This window comes from Gymnodraco acuticeps, unplaced genomic scaffold, assembly GCF_902827175.1.
Source record: "Gymnodraco acuticeps unplaced genomic scaffold, fGymAcu1.1, whole genome shotgun sequence".
Classification (NCBI taxonomy): domain Eukaryota; kingdom Metazoa; phylum Chordata; class Actinopteri; order Perciformes; family Bathydraconidae; genus Gymnodraco; species Gymnodraco acuticeps.
In genome coordinates, this window is record NW_022990398.1 from 2,486,177 (window position 1) to 2,505,703 (window position 19,527).

At 40.3% G+C, this 19,527-nt stretch overlaps 1 protein-coding gene across 1 annotated transcript in view; it reads right to left on the reverse strand.

The window, feature by feature from the left end:
• Positions 1–19,527, reverse strand: part of ankrd13b (ankyrin repeat domain 13B) — a 49,746-nt gene that overhangs the window by 8,322 nt on the left and 21,897 nt on the right. The window contains exons 2-10 of the mRNA XM_034224779.1: positions 16,816–16,951; positions 14,727–14,851; positions 13,709–13,754; positions 12,571–12,714; positions 11,387–11,627; positions 8,655–8,721; positions 6,704–6,785; positions 4,525–4,589; positions 936–1,072 (exon numbers count right to left, since the gene is read on the reverse strand). Of these exons, the coding sequence (XP_034080670.1) occupies positions 936–1,072; positions 4,525–4,589; positions 6,704–6,785; positions 8,655–8,721; positions 11,387–11,627; positions 12,571–12,714; positions 13,709–13,754; positions 14,727–14,851; positions 16,816–16,951 (1,043 nt within the window). The remainder of the gene's footprint in view (positions 1–935; positions 1,073–4,524; positions 4,590–6,703; positions 6,786–8,654; positions 8,722–11,386; positions 11,628–12,570; positions 12,715–13,708; positions 13,755–14,726; positions 14,852–16,815; positions 16,952–19,527) is intronic.

The following is a 19,527-nucleotide window of genomic DNA, read 5'->3' on the forward strand; positions in this document are numbered from 1 at the left end:
ACGCATTACTTTTGGGTGTAAGTAACTAGTAAAGTAACTGAGTTACTTTTGAAATGAAGTAACTAGTAATGGTAACTAGTTACTGGTTTTCAGTAACTAGCACAACACTACCAGTAATGGAGTTTGTTGATGAAAAACTGTTCTGTCTTCAGTGAAGCAATGTAAGTCTTTGGCCACAGTTACACAGATACATTGATTACGTAAGCATATAGCGACCGTCCACAAGTTGCTGAGTCATGTTCAAATTGAGGCGAATCAATGCTTATATTTCAACTTGTCAGATTATGAGAACAGCAGTGAGAGGCAGCTCTGAATCCTCCAACACTTCATTCTCATAATGTCCTGTCACTTTTTATTAAACGACAATGGAACTGACAACTGGAAATAGTCGGGCCGTTAGAGGAACACAGGGCAGAGGATCGGACAGCAGGCTGGCAGATGGATGAGGACAACTTTATTAAGGAAAGATCATGTGTCTTGAGCTAATAAGATATGTGTGTGTTCATTTCCCATCAGGATCCCAGTGGTCAGCAGTTATAGTAGACGGCTAATTTAAAACCTGTCTGTTTGTGTGTGTGAGCCTGTCTACTCTCTGTCCATCAGTCTGTCAGCTCTGGCACTTTGCCCTTGAGAGAAGAGGGTCTGTGTCCCTGTCATTGTCCCTGTCTGTGTCCCTGTCAGTGTCCCTGTCTGTGTCCCTGTCTGTGTCCCTGTCTGTGTCCCTGTCTGCCTGTGACCCTGTCTGTCTGTGTCCCTGTCTGCCTGTGTCGCTGTCTGCCTGTCTGTCTTTGTCCCTGTCTGTCTGTGTCCCTGTCTGTCTGTGTGTCTGTCTTTCTGTGTCCCTGTCTGTCTGTGTCCCTGTCTGTCTGTCTGTGTCCCTGTCTGTCTGTCTGTGTGTCTGTCTGTCTGTCTGTCTGTCTGTCTGTCTGAGTCACCTCTGGGTCTTGGTGGTGAGCTGGCACTGGTGGCCGATGTCCCTCTGACTCAGAGACGAGTTGGGGTTGAAGTATTCCTCAGCCGTCAGCGCTTCAGGGTTGGTCTTAGCGGGACTCGACATCTGCGTCACAAGAGCCTGCAGGAAGTCAATGATACATATTTAAAAATCTTGATGTAGCCATATGATGCCATTTTAAATATAGTTAGGATCCATGCAATGTATTAAAAGTATACTGTTAATAAACAATACCAGTAATATGAATCAGAAGAAGAAAAATTCATTTATTTTGTGACACTTGTTTTATATTGAAAAAAATGAAAATGAACACACTTTTTAGTGTAATTTAATTGACACAAAATAAAAGTAACGGTAAGAATGTGCAATAAAAAGATTAAATACAATAATTTTATAAACATAAGAAGTCTGGAAAATGTCCAATAAAAGATAACAAATATTTATATAAAAATAAGAAGTTAAGATAAAAATGTACTACAATAAACAGTATAACTTATATTAAAATATATACAGTAGTAATCATAATATGTTTATGCTGAATTGCACAGTTTAAAAGGGTTTGGCTGCTGGCCCTGCTGGTGTTGGAATAAATCGTTCTTTAACGGATGACTTTATAAAGTGTAGAGATTTCTGGCTTTTCAAACTCGCTCTATTTGCTTTTCTCTTTTGTGGTGGAACAAAAAACCCACCACCACTGGGATTTCAAGGCTTTCCTCTCACCTACTGACATTTGCAGCAGCCCAGTGAAAAGAGAAAAGACTTGAGAACATGACTCAGCAGTTTTCTAATTCCAGTATTTTACATCATTATAGTATGCCTCTGTTGGTTCAATGCTCTAATTTGTAGCTCAGTGTTGACTGTTAAGTATGACTGGTTAACTTGTCAAAGGAAGGCCACCATTACTGAAGAAACAGAAGAGAAATGATTTCCATATTTATAATTTTCTTTCAGTTGGTGTAAAGTCAAACAGAGCCTAACTAGTCGAAAAATAAAATACATATCAATAACAAAATAGCTTAATTTTAATAAATTAAATCATTAGCTTTACAAATATGTTTCATAATACAAATGACCAATTAATAGGGATAGAAAACGAGTGTAAAATGATCGCAGGCGGTCCTGCCTCCTCTGGCAAGCTGGTTGTAATCACCCTAATCAGAGAGCCCAGTGCTGCATCCTGAAGAAGGAGTTAAATAGTTGGTGCGTGCGAGCCGGGTAGAAGCGTGTAGACGGGAGGCATTTCTACAAAGTCAGGACAGGCAGTCGGTAAGACACTCAGATCCATAATGTTGTGTGAGAGCTCCGCAGAGCCACGGTGCGCTAACATGTTTATGTTGTGTTAAATTGTTTGCGTGTGTGCCACGTGTCCTTTTAGAACTCTACGCGTCATTGGTGATATATGCAAGTTTCAATTTGGTGCGCTAATTTTGCAGAACATTCTGAGTTTAGACGCTCTGTTATTTGTTGTCAAAAGCATAAAATAAGGACCTATAGTTATAATTTAACATCATACAATTAGCCTACTCTGATAGCTGTTAAAAGGAATACGATTTTAGGATGTTAAATTGATTTGGAGAAGAACAATAAATTCAATAAAATATTTATTCTTAAAAAGTATTAATTTCGATTTACTAAAAACCTTTCTAATAAAATCCTGTTAATTTAATTCACTGAATATTCCTGTGAAAATGGAGAGGAATAATCTTGTTACAAATAATTAATTTGATTTATTAAAAACATTGCTAATAAAATCTTGGTTGAATACTTCTGTTAAAATGGAGGAAATAATATTTTCTTGTTTTAATATAATTAATTTGATTTGTTAAAAACATTTCTAGTAAAGTCCAGTTAATTCAATCTGCTGAGATTTTAAAAGAGCTTGGGTTTAAAGAAACGTTTTCATGTTTAAAATTGATTTTTCTGTGCTTAGTCTGCCCAGTCTATTTGTAACAATTGAGGCAGCAGTTGCCAAACAAGTGTATTGTTTACATGCTTTTATTTACATGCTTTATTTATCTTGATAACTTGTAAGTTCTAAATTCATCTTTCTTGTTTTCAAAGGTTTTTCACCTACACAAAATGACCCATTCAGCAATTGGACGTTTGTTTAATAAAGGAGGGGTAGGTAAGTTTGAGAAACGGGCTCGAGATCGCTAGAATTTGAAAATGCACAACCGGAGAAAATCTGCCACTTCCTTATAGAGCCCCTCCTCCAACACACATGAACGCGCACATGACCAATGAGGGCACGAGATAAGTGTGTGCCCCGATGGGAGGCTGACAGGCAGGTAGGCCATCCAATCCGTTTAGCCGGGCCGGCTAAACTGATTGGTTGTACTTTTTACAGTATTACGGCTTCTACAGATGACATTTTTTCATGGATTTTTTTGTCAAAGCACTTCAGATATTCATTGCTATCGGGATGTTAAGAGCATTCCATGGAATATAACAAAAAGTGTATCTCAAGCCGGTTTCTCAAACGTACCTACTGCTCCTTTAAGTAAACTGCTGAAATAAAAGTCTGAAAAGAAAAGCTGTGTCATTGGAGTGGAATCCTGTTTCAAAGTCCAGTAGATTCCTCAAGTCCCTTTTTCAAGTGGGGAAACTGCACCAAAAACAGAGGAGACTTGACAGTTGGAGTGCACCAAAATACACAGATGACGCAATTCTGGTTCCTCAGGACATGGTTTGTATTGTTTCTTAATACCCCCTCATTGTGTTACCCTCTGCCTACTGAACTGAGACACACACCAAGTATCTTGCTCCCTAAATATCCCATATTTTCTCATTGGGAAAGTTTGATAAATGTTTTTATTATGACTGTTTCTATGCCTAATTTATTTTTATCTTCATTCCTTTTTGTTATCTATCTCCTCAGTGCTCGTGTCCTTTGGCCTTGTTCTCAGTGGCTTTATTTTCTTCTGTAAAACTCTTTGTATCATTGTTAAGAAAATTGCTATCAATAAAGTTTATCACCAGCCGCAACAGAGTGTAGCTGGTATTGTTTTAACCTTGTGAGTCTTTAATTATGTCATCAAATAGACACACACACACTTCAAGCCTTTGACATGATTTGACGGTGCGCCTGCTTTGAGGCCATTGAAGAGATCTCTAGTAACATTTTAATTTTACATCAAAAAAAGCTTGTGTAGAGAGGATAAAGAGGCATGACGTTGAAAACAGCAGAGATGACAGGGAGGGGGAACAAGGGAGAAAGAAAAAACCGAAAGAGGAGGTATGAGTCATAAGCTCTCCAGCATAAACCAAACAAAAAAAACATCAATTTATGAAAGGCTGACAAAGTTTTACTCTGCAGGCACGCTCTCCTGTCGACACAGTGGACCACGACTCTTATGACGGTGAAAAAAAACCTTTCATGAGTACCAGCAGCAACACTCATTAATCACTGCATTTAGGTGCAAACATAGGGGTTCCTCGCTCAGCTGCTGTGTGTTTCATTTATTAGATTGGGTTTGAAAAGGTTTAATGACATTTTCTCAACCCATTGAACACACTAGACCGCTGGAGAATCATGCAAATTGGAATGTAATGTAAATAAAGTGTTCACTTACCCCGTTGTTGGGCCCCATGTGTTGCTCAGCTATCCCCAGGAAGTTCTGCAGAGGAGTCTTCCCACCTGAGACACACAGCAGTGATGAGTTAGCCTTTGGTTACACTGTCCTGCTAGTCTGAGTCTTATGAACTGTCACTGCAGAGCAACCAAAGCTTCTGTTGATGCTTGCTTATCAAGAGATGATGACGCATGCACTCATAAATCTCTATAGTTGAATCTGTGGTGCCTCTCGCTCTGCAATGTTTTACTCAAGATAACTTTTCATCAACCTTGAGCCAGAATACAATGAAGAGGACTGAACAGGATTTAACTGAAGTGAATTCAGCTCTTAAGCAGAATCACTCTAAAATAATATCCCAAACATCTGGATCCAAAACTTGCAGTAATATGAATTCCATGAAAGATTCATCACCTGAAAGTTACAATATATAAACAATCACAATATATAAACCCTATGTAGTAAGTTGCTAGTGTAAATCATGTTACACTTATATATGTTTATCATTACACTGTAAATACATAAAGTTTGTTCAAACGCAAACGAACATTATACAAATTCTAAGTTCATAAGCACTACAAAAAAAAGGCTCGCTCAGGTTAATGCGCGCAGGTATTTTATTGTGTACCTGTAGTATATGGTGGCTAATGGTGTATTGAGTATTACAGTTAATTACTTCAGTAAAAGTTAGATGTTCTTTCTGTACTTTAAGGGGAGTCTTGAAAGAACAGCAGGCTCCTGTGGGTTTTAATGGTCCAGAACCAGCTCTGCCTTTAGGGATTGACTGCAGCAGTAAGAGAGAACTGGTCTTGGAAGAAGAAAAAAATGTGGGGGAGGATCAAGCTGCCTTCTTTGGATTTTAAAGTATCCCTCCAGACATTTTAAGACCCATAAAAGTCCTCTGCTTGGCATAATAATTTGTTTCTGATATGATTTTTTCAAAATGACATTAATTAATTGACATCTGCTATTTTCCCCTCATTGAAACGTCATGAATCTTTGACTATCAGTTACAGTTCCAACCTATTGAAGCAACCTTCCCAGTTGTTTATCTTCAAACAACCTGCTTTTGCTCCTAAACTAATTTCAAAACATATTAATGATATCATTTTAATTTGAATAATATATCAAGAATATAGCTTTAAAAAACTCAGCCAATCTGCTTCATAAGGACTGTGTGGGAGTAGTTGGACAGAGTGAAAACCCACCGACCATTTTGATTCATATGTAATGCGTTCTGATTGGTCCTTAACATGACTTTGACTTACTCTGACTGAGCCCCTGCCTACTTCAAGTACAAGTATCTGTCCTGTGAAACCTAAGCTAAACAGCTGTTACTCTCAGAAAATGATGTGTTTGTGTCGGATCCCATCGATGAGAGTAATGGTTGATTGAGAGCAAACCATTTCAGGCCCATACTTTGAAGGAACTCTTTGTTTTAGAGCCCATGGGAATACTAGCAGCTGCTGCTCATTGAGATATGAGAGAGATATGAGCAGCAAAGAAAAGCTTGTTAGTGTGTGGCTTGTACTTTCAGACAGAACTGATGTGCGGTGGTCCTCACTAACTCAGAAACTGACTCAGGGCTAAAAGCAAAGGTCCATCTGTTACTAGTAATGACAGCACTGTTGTGGTGTGGTTGGTCGTGTCCATATTTTGGATCTGTCTCAAGATACAGTATGTGTCCCTCTTAGGATATCACTCTCAAAGTACTCAATAGTTTTGACAAAATGCTGTACAAGAAAAGAGCAAATGGAGTGAGAGACTCATCCTGGAGTCCCTGTAGCGTCTCCAAGTCCTTTCCGTCCTGCATATAAGCAGAATGCAGATGGTGACCCGGGAGACTCAAACCCTCAGAGGAACATTTGATGGTTGATACTTGCAGACAGCGACAGTCCGGGGAGGGAAGACGGCTAATCCTGTTTGATTTATGATGTGAACCAGAAAACAAGACGGAGCCACGGAGCAAACGTTACAGGCTGTTAGCCGGAGCCTCGGGTGATCTCATCGAGCTCAGGTGAGAGGGATTACTCATCAGTGACTCTTTTATCGCACAGGGCACAGAGGGGATAATGGAGAAATGCAGCTGCTGCAGCTGTAATGCACCTGCACATGATAAACCCCTCATGGACAAATAGATGCCGGTGTCCGAGGCAGGAGGCACTGCAGTACGACTTACCTTTTGTCTTGTTCTTGTTCTGGTCTGACAGATGGTCAGTTCTGGTCCTGGTGATAAGCTCCACGTTGGATGCTGCGTACACCTGAAATAGGAAGAGACAATTGACTAGTGCTCTGTTGTTAAGGCCCCACTGCTGTATGTACAGTATGATTTAAAAAATAAATAATAATAATAAAGTTGAATGAAATTAAGGCAAAGATAGAAGAGGAACTTGGTGAAATATTTCAGAGGAACCAATGGGCAATCAAATGATATAAAATATGAATAGTAATACAAAAATATGATAAAAACTAAAAGTAATAATACTAATAATAATACATATAATGAATATTAAAGGTGGGGTAGGTAAGTTTGAGATACACTTTTTGTTATATTCCATGGAATGCTCTTAACATCCCGATAGCAATGAATATCTTAAGTGCTTTGACAACAAATCCATTAAAAAATGTCATCTGTGGAAGCCGTAGTGCTGTAAAAAGTACAACCAATCCGTTTAGCCGGGCCGGCTAAACGGATTGGATTGCTGCCCTGTCTGTCAGCCTTCCATCTCGTGCACGCACAAATGTATCTCGTGCCCTCATTGGGCGTGCCGTCATTGGGCGTGCATTGCAGCAGTACTTCAATGACTCGCCAGCAACAGGCGGCCACTTTCACCAGTCTGCTGACGTCATGTGCGCGTTCATGTGTGTTGGAGGAGGTGCTCTGCAAGGAAGTCTGAAGGAAGGGGCGGATTCTTTTCGGCTGTGTACTTTCAAATTTAAGTGCACTCGAGCCGGTTTCTGAAACTTACCTACCCCACCTTTAATAATAATAATAATAAAATAATAATAATCAACAATAATAATAATAATAATGTATTATTAAATATGTTATCATCTGGCCATATCAAAACAGAATGTGTAAAAGTATTAAAGGGGAAACCATGTTCTCTTCCTTGAACTTGGCTTGCAGAATGCTGAATGCAGCCAAATACAGCCATTAGCATAAAGCATTGTTATTGCACCATTTGAGGGAATATTTAATGTTTGTTATTTTTTTATGGACTGTGCAGCACACCACTTTGTTTGCCAAAAGGTCAAGACAAATACATGTACAGTGTTTAAGAGGATGCAGGGTCTCCACAAAAAGCAATATTAGAGTTACATATTGATGGTCGCAAAGAGCAGATTTGAAAAAAATAACTCAAAAGACTTACTGACTTATTCTTTTGTTTTCTTGATTACTTATTCAGAATATTTTAATGTTAGATTACTTACATAAATTGGCCACTGAGAAAACAAATGTATGAAACATTTACAAAACAACCCAATTTCACACCCTTTGTTCCTCGTCTGCTTGATACATGACAGCAATTACAAGGCGTTGTTCACAGCAGAATACTGGCATTCCCCACTAGTTACAACAAAAAAGGAACTGCATATTAAAAATTGAACAGGCTGCAGATTCAGAGTTTACACTGGGCCACGGACAAATGGAAGGAAGTGCTAAAATTGGTCAGCGGGAGAGCAGCTCAACAGGAAGTGTCTGTTTATGTTTGTAGCTCTAAATCAATGATGCAGAAAAAAATATGCTTTTTAGGCCAGCAGTGTTTTACTGCTTAGTGACAGATGGTCCTGAGCGTCTGACACACGATTCCACCAGGGGTTCAACAAACAACAAATGGGGTCAAGGTAATGCATGTGCCTGCAAGATAGATGGACTTTTTTTTAAAAACTTTTTTTGATACGCGATCTGGTCTTTAATGTGCTGATGATTTATTCCTCATGTGAGAGTAAAGAATCCTGGAAGAGAACTTAATCCATCACTATTTAAAAATGTTTTTATAATAACCTTGGGAGTGACTCTTTTTGGAAATTGAACTCTTCAAGTGAAGTGGACTTTCAGGAAATATTAAACTGAGCTCCGACAGCGGCGGTTTCTCTGGATAGTGTGAGGGATCAGTATTCCTAACCTTGGCTTCATATCCATTCACCGTCTCAGTCTTCTCGCTCCTCCAGCCTAATATTCCCGTCTTGTTCCTGAAACAGAGATTCAACATCAGTTATCTTGTGGTCTCCACTTTTACTTATCATACAGTTACAACCACACTTGCTGTAGATTATTGGCTGTCTCATGCAAATCTGCATATATGTAATCAGAGGAAATCACAAATACAGGTGACGTTGCAAATCACAGGCTTTGTTTTTCCCCATGATTTACAGCCTGAAAACACTGCTGCCTCTGTCCTTGGTTGTCGCCTGTGAAGATCAGTAGTTCAGCGCGCAATTAGGAAGTCTGCTCCGAAGTTAGTGAGGCATATCCCATCTTCAAGATCTATTCCCTTCACCGAACTCCTTCGGGACCGGATTTCAGTCAGAGACATTAGGTACAGACCATAGGTACAGACATTATGTTCCCTCAGGATGAATTGACGTGACTCTGACATATCATCTACTGTAGCACCATAATCAGGTATCATTTCAAATGTGTCCGATACTTTGGTTTATGACCAAAATGCTATCTTGTCGCCAGAGAAAACTTCTTGGATGATCATCTAATCATCCTGGGAAGCTAATAATGATTTCAATGTCAAATAGCGTTTACATCAGCCTTGGCTGTATAGCGAAATATAGGGTTTTGTTCTAATTAGCAAATGATAGCATGCTAAAATGCTAAGGTAATATGGTGTTAGCATGCTAACTTGTGAAGGTAAGATACAAGCTTACATTAGAATACATACTGATGTTAGCATTTAGCAGAAAGCACTGATGTGCCTAAGTAAAGTCTGATACAGACAATGACATGACTATATGGGCAACTGTGCATCGGGGGGGGGAGTCAGGACCATCCCAAACCGATGGTCAGTGGTTCAATCTCACCACTGCTGTCTCTAGTCGAAGTGTACTTGGGCAAGATAATGTACCTACAATCAAATTGCAGGCTTCTTGAAGGGTATATAAGTCGCTTTGGATAAACTGCTAAATGACATGTGATGTAATGTGTAGCCTTTGTCTTGTTCTCCAACCAATTCAATGTAAGACAAAGTTACGTCCCTGTCTGAACTTTGACGTTATATACTGTATTAGCTCAATTACTGGGCATTGACTCAATGAATAAACGTTGTACTCTTTAACCTGGCCCTTAAAAAAAGCCAAACTGCGGAGCTGTTTTTCTGCTTGGCTGCACATAGACCTATTAACTCCAGGTGGATGTCCTGTCCGTGGTGCTTGACAAAGTGGCTGCTCTAAAGCATCATAAATACATTATTGGCATGTAGACAGGAGTGCTGAGCAGGGAAAATGCTCAGAGGTGACACTGAAGTACAAGTCTGACAGCAGGATGATTACCCCCCGCCCACACACACACACACCCCCAACACCACCTCTCCCTGCTAACTTCTCTCTGTCCTCCAGTCTTCTTGCTTTTTATCTGTTAACACTCACTTCCTTTCAGCTCAACTCTTTCCATTATCCACCTATCTATCACTGTCTCCCTGCTGTCAATTCCTTTTCTCCTCTTTCCTCCAAAACTATTGATTCTCCCTGTTTTACCAACCATATTGTACTTTATCCCCCATTGTCTCATATATCTTTCTCTCCCTGATTCTCTCAGTGTATTGTATATTACCTCTTATTTCTCTCTGTCCCACCCCCTTTCTTTTATTCATCAATATTCCTATCCTGCTCCATACTTTTTTGTATTTATTCCCTCCTTTCTCACCTCTCTTTCTGTCTGTCACATCAGTCTTATCTCACTACAATCATTGTTTCCCCTATGCCTCTGATTGGCCCAAATGTTCTCAATATATTCTCCCCTCCTTTACACTTCATTCCAATTCTGCGTCGTTGTCACTTTGTGTGAAACTGATCGGTAAAAGGGTACCGCAGCATAATAAAATGCTCCTTCATTGACTGAACGAAATTCACCTACTCATCCAATTGTATTCTCCTCCATTCGTCTCTCGGTCAGGCTGTGTCTGATTCTTCCATTGTTTCTCGTTCTGCTATCTGGCTCTCAATCTGTCATCAATGCATCTGACTTCCAGTGTGGTGTTGAGCATTATAACTACTCGCACATTTATTTTTACATTTTTTGCAAAATGAGCTCACATAAAAAATCAATTATGAATTACCTTTCGTAAAGGAAACCAATGTAACTTCCTATAATACTGCTGGGACGTTAGTATTTTCCTACTTTTTGTGCAATGCTTTTTGACAGCCACCAGAGAACGTGCATGCACTTGTTCCACTGCTGTGAGACAGCAACAGTGAAAGAAATTCCACAACAAAAGAGTGATTTTCTCCTCTCAGGGAAAAAAAGCCAGCTTTCAGAGCAGAGAAAGTCCCGAAGCTGAATTACATTGTGTTGTACAGAGGCTACTGTGCATGGAGAACATCAGCATTGTGCTTGTTCTATGGAACATTTATTCTTCTTGATGGGTTGTTTAACATAGAATAAAGATTCTCAGCAGTGTTATACGAAATTCTGATGTAAATTCTGTTGCAGCTGCATTGGAAATGGATAAATCACATTATAAAATGTTGCAGCACAAAATGACAAATACAGCTTGAAATCTGACTTCATAGCTATGCTTTCTTACTTGAAACGGAATTGGTTTGGGTCTAGAGGAAGATTTCTGCACCACTGGACTATACCTCCACATTCTCATATTCATATTATGTGTGTGTTAGGTTTGCGTCTGACCTCTCGAAGGCGATGTTGCGGGTGTCCAGCTGGGTGGTGACCACAGGGGCCGACAGCCTAGCTGCGACCTGCTCGTCGCTGGGCTGCATCGCCCCCAGAAGGCCCAAACCTGCGTCGTTGCTGCTGCAGGCGCCGCCGTTCCCCCGGCCAGGTGAGAGCGCCGCCAGAGACGAGACGCACAAGGTCTCGCAGAAGACAAGCTGCCTGTCATGGTCGACCTCCATCACCTCTGCGCTGGAGTCTGAGAGGAGAGCGGGGGACAGACAGGAAGAGGAAAAACAAGGACGATGTTAGTGAGCATAAGAGGCAGATTCAAAATGGACAGTGGGGAAGTATTACAATACAATGCGACAAATGAGTCTGCAGCACATATGGAAGGAAAAGTAAAAAAAAGATCATGATTTCCAGAGAGTGTGTTTGTGTGCGCGCAGTGGGACAGAGAAAAGGAAAGAGCAAATTAAAGAACATTGTGAAGGGATTTAAAAAGGTCCAGGGGAAGAAGAGGATAATTTTAAAGTGGTGAGAGAAATAAAGACAGAAACAAAAGAGGAACATGGCGAAATGATGCAGAGGAGTGGAAACAGCCTGCGATGAGGATATAAAAAGGCAGGCGGAGAAAGAGGATCCTACGGCAAAGGTGCAGGTGTGTCTCTGTGTGAATATTTGCTCCATCCCACATTCATTTCATGAACACTGAGTGGTTCTTAAATACGGGAATGTGTTATTTAAAATTCAGTGTATTGAAGTGAAGATGATCCTGGAGGCTTGTTTTCTACAATATTACACAATTGTGATCATAATCCTTCTGCTCAATATTACTTCAATACCTACAGCAGACTAAGGATATTACACCACATGTTTGTCGTGAAAGCAGGGTTATCTAATTATACAAATGCAAATGTGAAAGGAAAAGCAGAGGAGAACAGGATGATAGAAAGGGAGTAGAAAAGAAGATGAAGTGGCCCAGCCAAAGACAGAGAAACAACACACATGCTTATTAAATAAGCCAATGCACAATTTGGTAGGTCAAGCGACTAAGTTATTTCCCAGAGTCTTAAGAAAAGAGTTTGTTTCCTAAAATGTTCCTTTAAAATAGTGTGACAGTTCAGCCAGTATTGTTTTGATTGCTGTATTGTATTAAATACTTAAAGATCCGTTTATACATGCTTTTTTTAACCTCTGACCTAATCCCTTGAAGATGAAGCTCCGGTTTCCTCTCTGCCAGGTCATCTGTTCAAAGCCCATCAGCGTGGTGTCGACGCGGAGACACTGACCGCTCTTCCAAACTCTGTAGGTGTCGCTGGGGCAGATACGAGACACCAGGGGCACTAAGGAATAAAACAGACACTCTTTTAATCAAACTGTGCCATTTCCAATGAATTTGTGCAGAATGAAGTGCCAGAGATATCTTTCTGGTGTTTTTATGTTGGCAGTTTTCGAGCTCTGTGCTACATTTCAGCAGTTGGTTGTAACAACACTTAAAGGTCACCTATCATGCTATTTTTAGGCAATAGCATAGGTCTCAGATATATAAAAAACATGTCTATGAAGTGTTTTGCTCAAAATACCAAACAGATCACCCATTCTAGCAATGCCTCATATCCCTCTATTTCACTTCTTGTTTCAAAAGTGCTAATTTGGGGTATAAAGCTCTAAAAAAAAAAAAAATGTATAAAAAAAGGAGGGGGCTGAGCTCATGCGGGACATGCTACCAGCAGATACTGCGGTGATGAAACGCCATATCATGGATTATCAAGGATTATTTCTGAAACAGTATGGAGCCTTCCTTTTTATTTCCTGCTTCTTCACACACATGCTCTCCAGTACAGGTTAGCTCTGAGTGTTAGCGATGCTAATGTAAACACTGACCATATTACGTCCAAAACAGTCGGGCATTGTTTCTAATAGCAACGTTTCTGATAGTGCCGTGGGTGTAAAGCCAGCCTACATTTCCCATATTACGTTATATCGGACGCAAATCTGCATCAGCTCCGTTATAGGCCCGTTTTTAGAGATTTGGGTACGGAGGAAAAGAGAGAAGGTTTTATTTTCTGACGCTGCGTGAGTTCCCTGACACACCGGGGACACATATTTATGTATAAAAGACATAAAAAAGTGCATTTTGCATGATAGGTCCCCTTTAAGATAAAAAGCACACACTGTTTAACTCGAAGCCTCACGTACGTTCTGCTGTGCAGAAAGTGTGTGATCAGTGCCGAGTAAAACCGGAAGAAACAGGCCCAGAGGGAGACGATAACGTGATTATTTCTGACTCGTCGGTACTGTTCTGCTTTACTGAGTGGAATGAAAGACTGGACTCACCCCAGCTGGTAAACTCCCATTTCATCTCCACGTAGAAATCCTGGGCCTGGACAGGAACAGGAAGAGAGAGAAACAGAGGACGATAAATGAGACAGCAGCAAGCATTGATAGAGAGAATAGATAGAGAAAGTTGGGGAGATAGAAAGTGATTCATTTAAAGATTGATAGACAGAAAGAGAGGCGAATAGCAACGCAGAGGCAAAGCAGGGATGCTTCCTCATTGTCTGCTCCAAAGATGGGGGGACTGGCAAAGAGAAGTGGTTATGAATGTGCGGGTTAATTATAGAAGTGAAGGATGGAGGGTTGGAGGGGAGAGTGATGTGAATGGGAGCAGCAGCAGATAGAAGAACGGTGTGCGATGCTTGCAAGTGCTTGTGTGGTTGAGAGCGAGCACTCTGTCAGATTGTGAGGGTATTGTGTCTACCATGTGAGTGGGAGAGAATGAGTGTGTGGGATTTTGTGTGTGTGTGTGTGTGTGTGTGCAGATACACAGGGAGACAGGCTGTGTGAAGGCAGTTCCCTCCATCTCTGCTCTCTGCATCCTCCACTACTGCAACACCATCTGCTGCACCTCAACACTTTACTATCAGGATTCAATTGTGTATATTCTCATATAGTCTCAGCTTTCCAATGGCTGCTAATGTGCCTTTAAGCCTTGCACTTCTTACCCCTTTAGGGGAAACTCTATTTATTTAGAGACAACAGGCTTTTGCCTTGTATTTCCCTTGTTGGGAAGTAAACAAAGTTATAAATACCTTCAAACAAAATGTGAATATTTGATCATGAAACAAAAATAAATATCAAAAAGAATAATGTACATTTCAAATGAATGCATCTCTGCTTACAAGCCTCCCCATGTGTCTTTGTATGTTGATTTCGATTTTATTCTAATGTATGTGCTTCATACTGAACACGCTTGTTTGTGTGCTGTTTTATCATGGGAGTATCTTTTTCCATGTTAGCATCAATGTGTGTGTGTGTGTGTGAGAGTGTGTGTGTGTGTTTTGTGAAATCCCACTTGGCGCAGACGCTCCAGCAGGACGGGGATGCCCGCCAGTCTCTTGGCAGTCCTCTGGTAGTCACGGTAACGAAGCACGAGACGCACCAACTCCGGATCTCTTGTGCTCACCGCCTCCTGAAGAACTGAGAGAGAGAGCGAGAGACGGAGAGTAAAACAGAGCCCATCACTCAGACCTCATCCAAAATGTATGTGCATGAGCGATTTAAAGGGGGGAAGAAAGAATTGCCAAAACTGAAGTAGGCCAAAAGGAAAAGCCGGTACGACAAATTACTGCAGCTCGCCAATCATTCATCGGACGGGCACTTTGCTGTTAATCTCACAGGCTGTTCCACGCTTGAACGGTTGTATAACAATTCCCTTTCTATTCCTTTGACAGAAAACAGTTAGAACACACAGTTAAAACAAACCACTCTTGCTTTTTCACCTACGGACACACTTCAGAGTAATTAGATTAGGTGTTACAAAAAAGAATTTTTCTACATAACCCCAGACTTCCAGAACCATCACGACCATACCAAACATGTCAATTTCTAGAGCTACATTTCATCACCATTAACAGAAACCACTTCACACAAACCTAGAGGTGACAGACAGTAAGCATTAACAAGCCTAAGAATGGCGGGGAAGATATTGGACTAACAATACAGGGTGTTAAATTAGCCAATATGATTTCAAGGTTAAAAATGTATTGATTTCACGCTCCATTAGTCACCCATTGCTAGACCGCCAAACTGCATTTACACAGCGCTAGCCAGCAGATAAGAGGAGTCTGGCAGAAGCTGTTCTTCGAGAGAGGTGATGAGGAAAAGCGTCATGATTTGTGAGTATTTATAAAAACAACAGAGCACAAACAAACTTTATGCCAATATTAAATATGCATTATATATTATCATATTTTTTAGCAGGGGTTGCAACCAAAACACTGCTTTTTACTGAACATTTGCTGAGCATTGGTATATGTGGTTTGTACTGCAGGAGACAACTGTGCTTGACTTGTTAAACTCTTCTGGTCTAAATACATGCAAGAAAATCCTTCTGCTAACACACAAAGTTCTCAATAACCAGGGCCCCCCCTACCTCACCGACCTGATCCACCACTACACCCCTTCCCGCAGCCTTCGTTCATCAGAAGCGAACCTGCTCTCTATCCCCACATGAACCAAGCTCCGAACCTGGGGGGACAGAGCCTTCTCCATCGCTGCCTCTGTAACTCTCTTCCACAACACATCAGAGACTGCACCGACCCCCCCACTTTCAAAACACTGACCAAAACACACCTCTTCAGACTGGCTTTTCATTTGTGAATTATGTTGTGTTGCTGTTTTAATATTTTTTATTCTATTTTATCTCGTTTTATCACCATTGTAAAGCGTCTTTGAGCACCTGAAAAAGCGCTTTGAAATTAAATGTATTATTATTAAGAATGTTCTTTACAAGTGAACATTTTCTGGACATATTCTGCATAATAATAAACACAGTAAAAGAACCAAGCATCATATTTTCCCTTTCTGATGCAATTCAATATCGCTTTTAATTCCCCTTTTGGATATCTAAGCATTTTAACATCACTAAATGCCAATAATAAAAACATGAGGGTACACACATTCAAAGAATATCAGTAGCCACTTGCTTCCTTCCTGATGTATTTGGTTGTTACTACTAAGGATTACAAAATTATAATATATAATTTTTAAAAAATCTTACTATCTATACAACTTTTCCACACTTAAATGATATATAAAAGACTCATAATGCCTAAAGAAATACCACATTTTTAGTCTGGATTGTCTAAAATCTATGTTTTATATGACACATTAAGGATTGCACCTCTTCACAATTCCAACTATAGCTAGCTTTCACGTTTATTTGTGATGATATAAATATATAAAAATAGTTCAAACCCATTTCATTTGTATCCTCTAATGAAGGCAAAATGCTGTTCAGCTGTTAGATATAAATTACTCGCTGTCTCCACCACGGTCTTATTGTTTACTATCATTATAACGCACTGTCATAAAACGTTGACAATTACACATTATTTATAGATAATGCTGAATCTAGTTCACCAGGATCACACCTGACTCACCGGTCCATCCGTTGCGGTTCTCCTTGCTGACGTCAGCTCCGTGCTGCAGCAGGATCCTGGCACAGTCCAGGTGGCCCAGTGTGACCGCCAGGTGGAGAGGGGTCCGGCCCCGAGGGTCCAGAAGCTCTAAATCTGTCTGTCAGGACGAAGAGGAGGGGGAGAAGGAAGAACAAGGAGAGAAAGAGACAGAAAGGAGAGTGTAAGGGAGGGGAATGAGACAATGGGGTTAATTGTGTTTATTTTTAGTTCTCTTTATCTCAGACGGAGAGTGCAATATATACTTCCACCTTTAAAACTATCGCCTAGCTGCTATCTCACAACTGTTACTGGTACCGGATGTATATTATTTTGTCAATTGAAAATTGCGTAACCTCTACTTTTATCTTTAATATTTTACGCATGCTTCCTAATTAATATTAAGCTATATTTGGCTCTTTACTTGCTGTGACAATGTAAACGTCCCCTCCGTGGGACGAATAAAGGTATTTTGATTCTGAGAGGAGAGATAAACAGAAAACCATAATAGAGACACAAGTGTGAATGTGTGACTGGAGATGGAAAGAGACACAGTGACAGGTGCTAATATATATCTGTCAACACTTCAACATGGCACGGTGCTAGATTCCTGCACTTATTTGTGGGTGGATCGGGTCTGGCTAAACACAAAAAAGACTATCTGCTTCACACTTATAGCTTTTAATCAGTCTGTCTTGCATTCTTAAAATAATATCAAAGAAGATAATCAGTTTGAATATTTGGCAGGAGAATGTGGCAGGTTAAGTAAATATGGAAGACAAATGTCAATCATTCATGTCCTGGAGTTAGCATCTCTGTTACCACAGATACATGTTGTTCTTTCTGAACATGAAACTGTCTGACAACAACATTGATGAACATGAAGTTTAATTAATGCTTAAGGCGTCATTTCAGCTCACAGCTGCACTCTGTATTTAGAAGCATGTCAACAAGACGTCATTTATCAGGGCTATTACATAACTGTCGGACATATGGGGGAGGCGTGTGGCGCGTGTGCGTAGGTGTTTGGATCAAGGGAACACAGAATCAAACCCCACTGCAGTCAGCATGTCGTTGTGTCCCTGGGCAAGACACTTCACCCCAAATTGCTCCTGTTGGGATTGTCCACAGTATTGAGTATAATAATAATAATAATTCCTTACATTTATTATAGCGCTTTTCCAGATGCTCAAAGTGCTTTACACATTACACATATCATACATGCAATGGTCATGTATGATATGTACAGTATGTAAGTCGCTTTGGATAAAAGCGTCTAACAAGTGACATGTAATGTAATAAATAACATATCAATCATACTATTGCTCTGAATTAAACATAATCATTGCAGGAGGGTAAACCTTATAGATATAGAAAAAGAGCTGTTCAGTCTTGATGCTTGGCTTAATCGCTGGCAGTAGTTCCATATTAAGTTTACAGAGATAAAAGTAATACTATCGCCTGAGAAAGCATTGTATTCAGAGACGTATAATTGTTTAATGATCAAGTATAACTGAAATGTATTTGAAGGGGAAAACTGAATAAATATTGATCCATTATCGGTCTAACGCAGGTATTGATGTGCTCACCGGACCATTAAACTTGACACGTTGACTGGACTAACTTGTTATTGGCACCTCTGAAACAGATTGTATGCAGCATATAGACAGGGTAACATGTCATTATTGATCAGGTTGACTGAGAATCTTTCTCACACATAAATCATTGACCAGGTTACAATGGTCAATAAACATTATGTTGCTTGTACACTATGATATATTTGTTTTAACCACCCATCCCTCTCTCTGTTCAGTCTCCAGGCCGCTCTTTGCACCACGGTTTTCATGTGCCTCTCTCTGCATTGTGCTGAACTGATATCAGATCTGCCATCCAATTCAACAATTGCTGACAGCCCATCATTCAGGCTGCTGGCTGATCCAAGGTCAGTTCTGTCAGTCTGCTGCAGGCTTGAATTCTAATTAAGGATTACCTTGCAGTATAGGTTTAACCTTTCTCACAATCAGCACTGTGGACAATGCTCTCGAGGAATATTGGAAGAACATTGCGAGGGTTGGAGTTTTTGTATGTTTATAATATTAAAGGTGTGGTAGGTAATTTTGGAGAAACCAGCTCGAGTGCACTACAATTTGAAAATACACAACCGGAAAAAATCTGCCACTTCCTTACAGAGCCCCTCCTCCAACACACACGAACGCGCACATGACCAATGAGGGCACAAGATAAGTTTGTGCACAGAGAAGGCTGACAGGCAGGTAGGCCATCCAGTCATTTTAGCCGGGCCGGCTCAGATGATTGGTTGTGCTTTTTACAGTATTACGGCTTCCACAGATGACATTGTTTCATGGATTTTTTGTCAAAGCACTTCAGATATTCATTGCTATCGGGATGTTAAGAGCATTCCATGGAATATAACAAAAAGTGTATCTCGAGCCGGTTTCTCAAACTTACCTACCCCACCTGTAATATCAGATATATCAGATATAAAGTAGGTGAACTCAGGGGAGAGGCATGTGTTCTATTGATCCATAAATCCCTAAATCAGAGCAAAGGAGGGAGGAGATGTTTTAAGGGTGCATTTTCAGTCTAATGCAGGTTAGCCGTTTGTCTCAGATTACATGTTGTGAGTGGAGAAATACACAGCAAGGCAAGGCAAGGCAAGGCAAGGCAAGGCAAGGC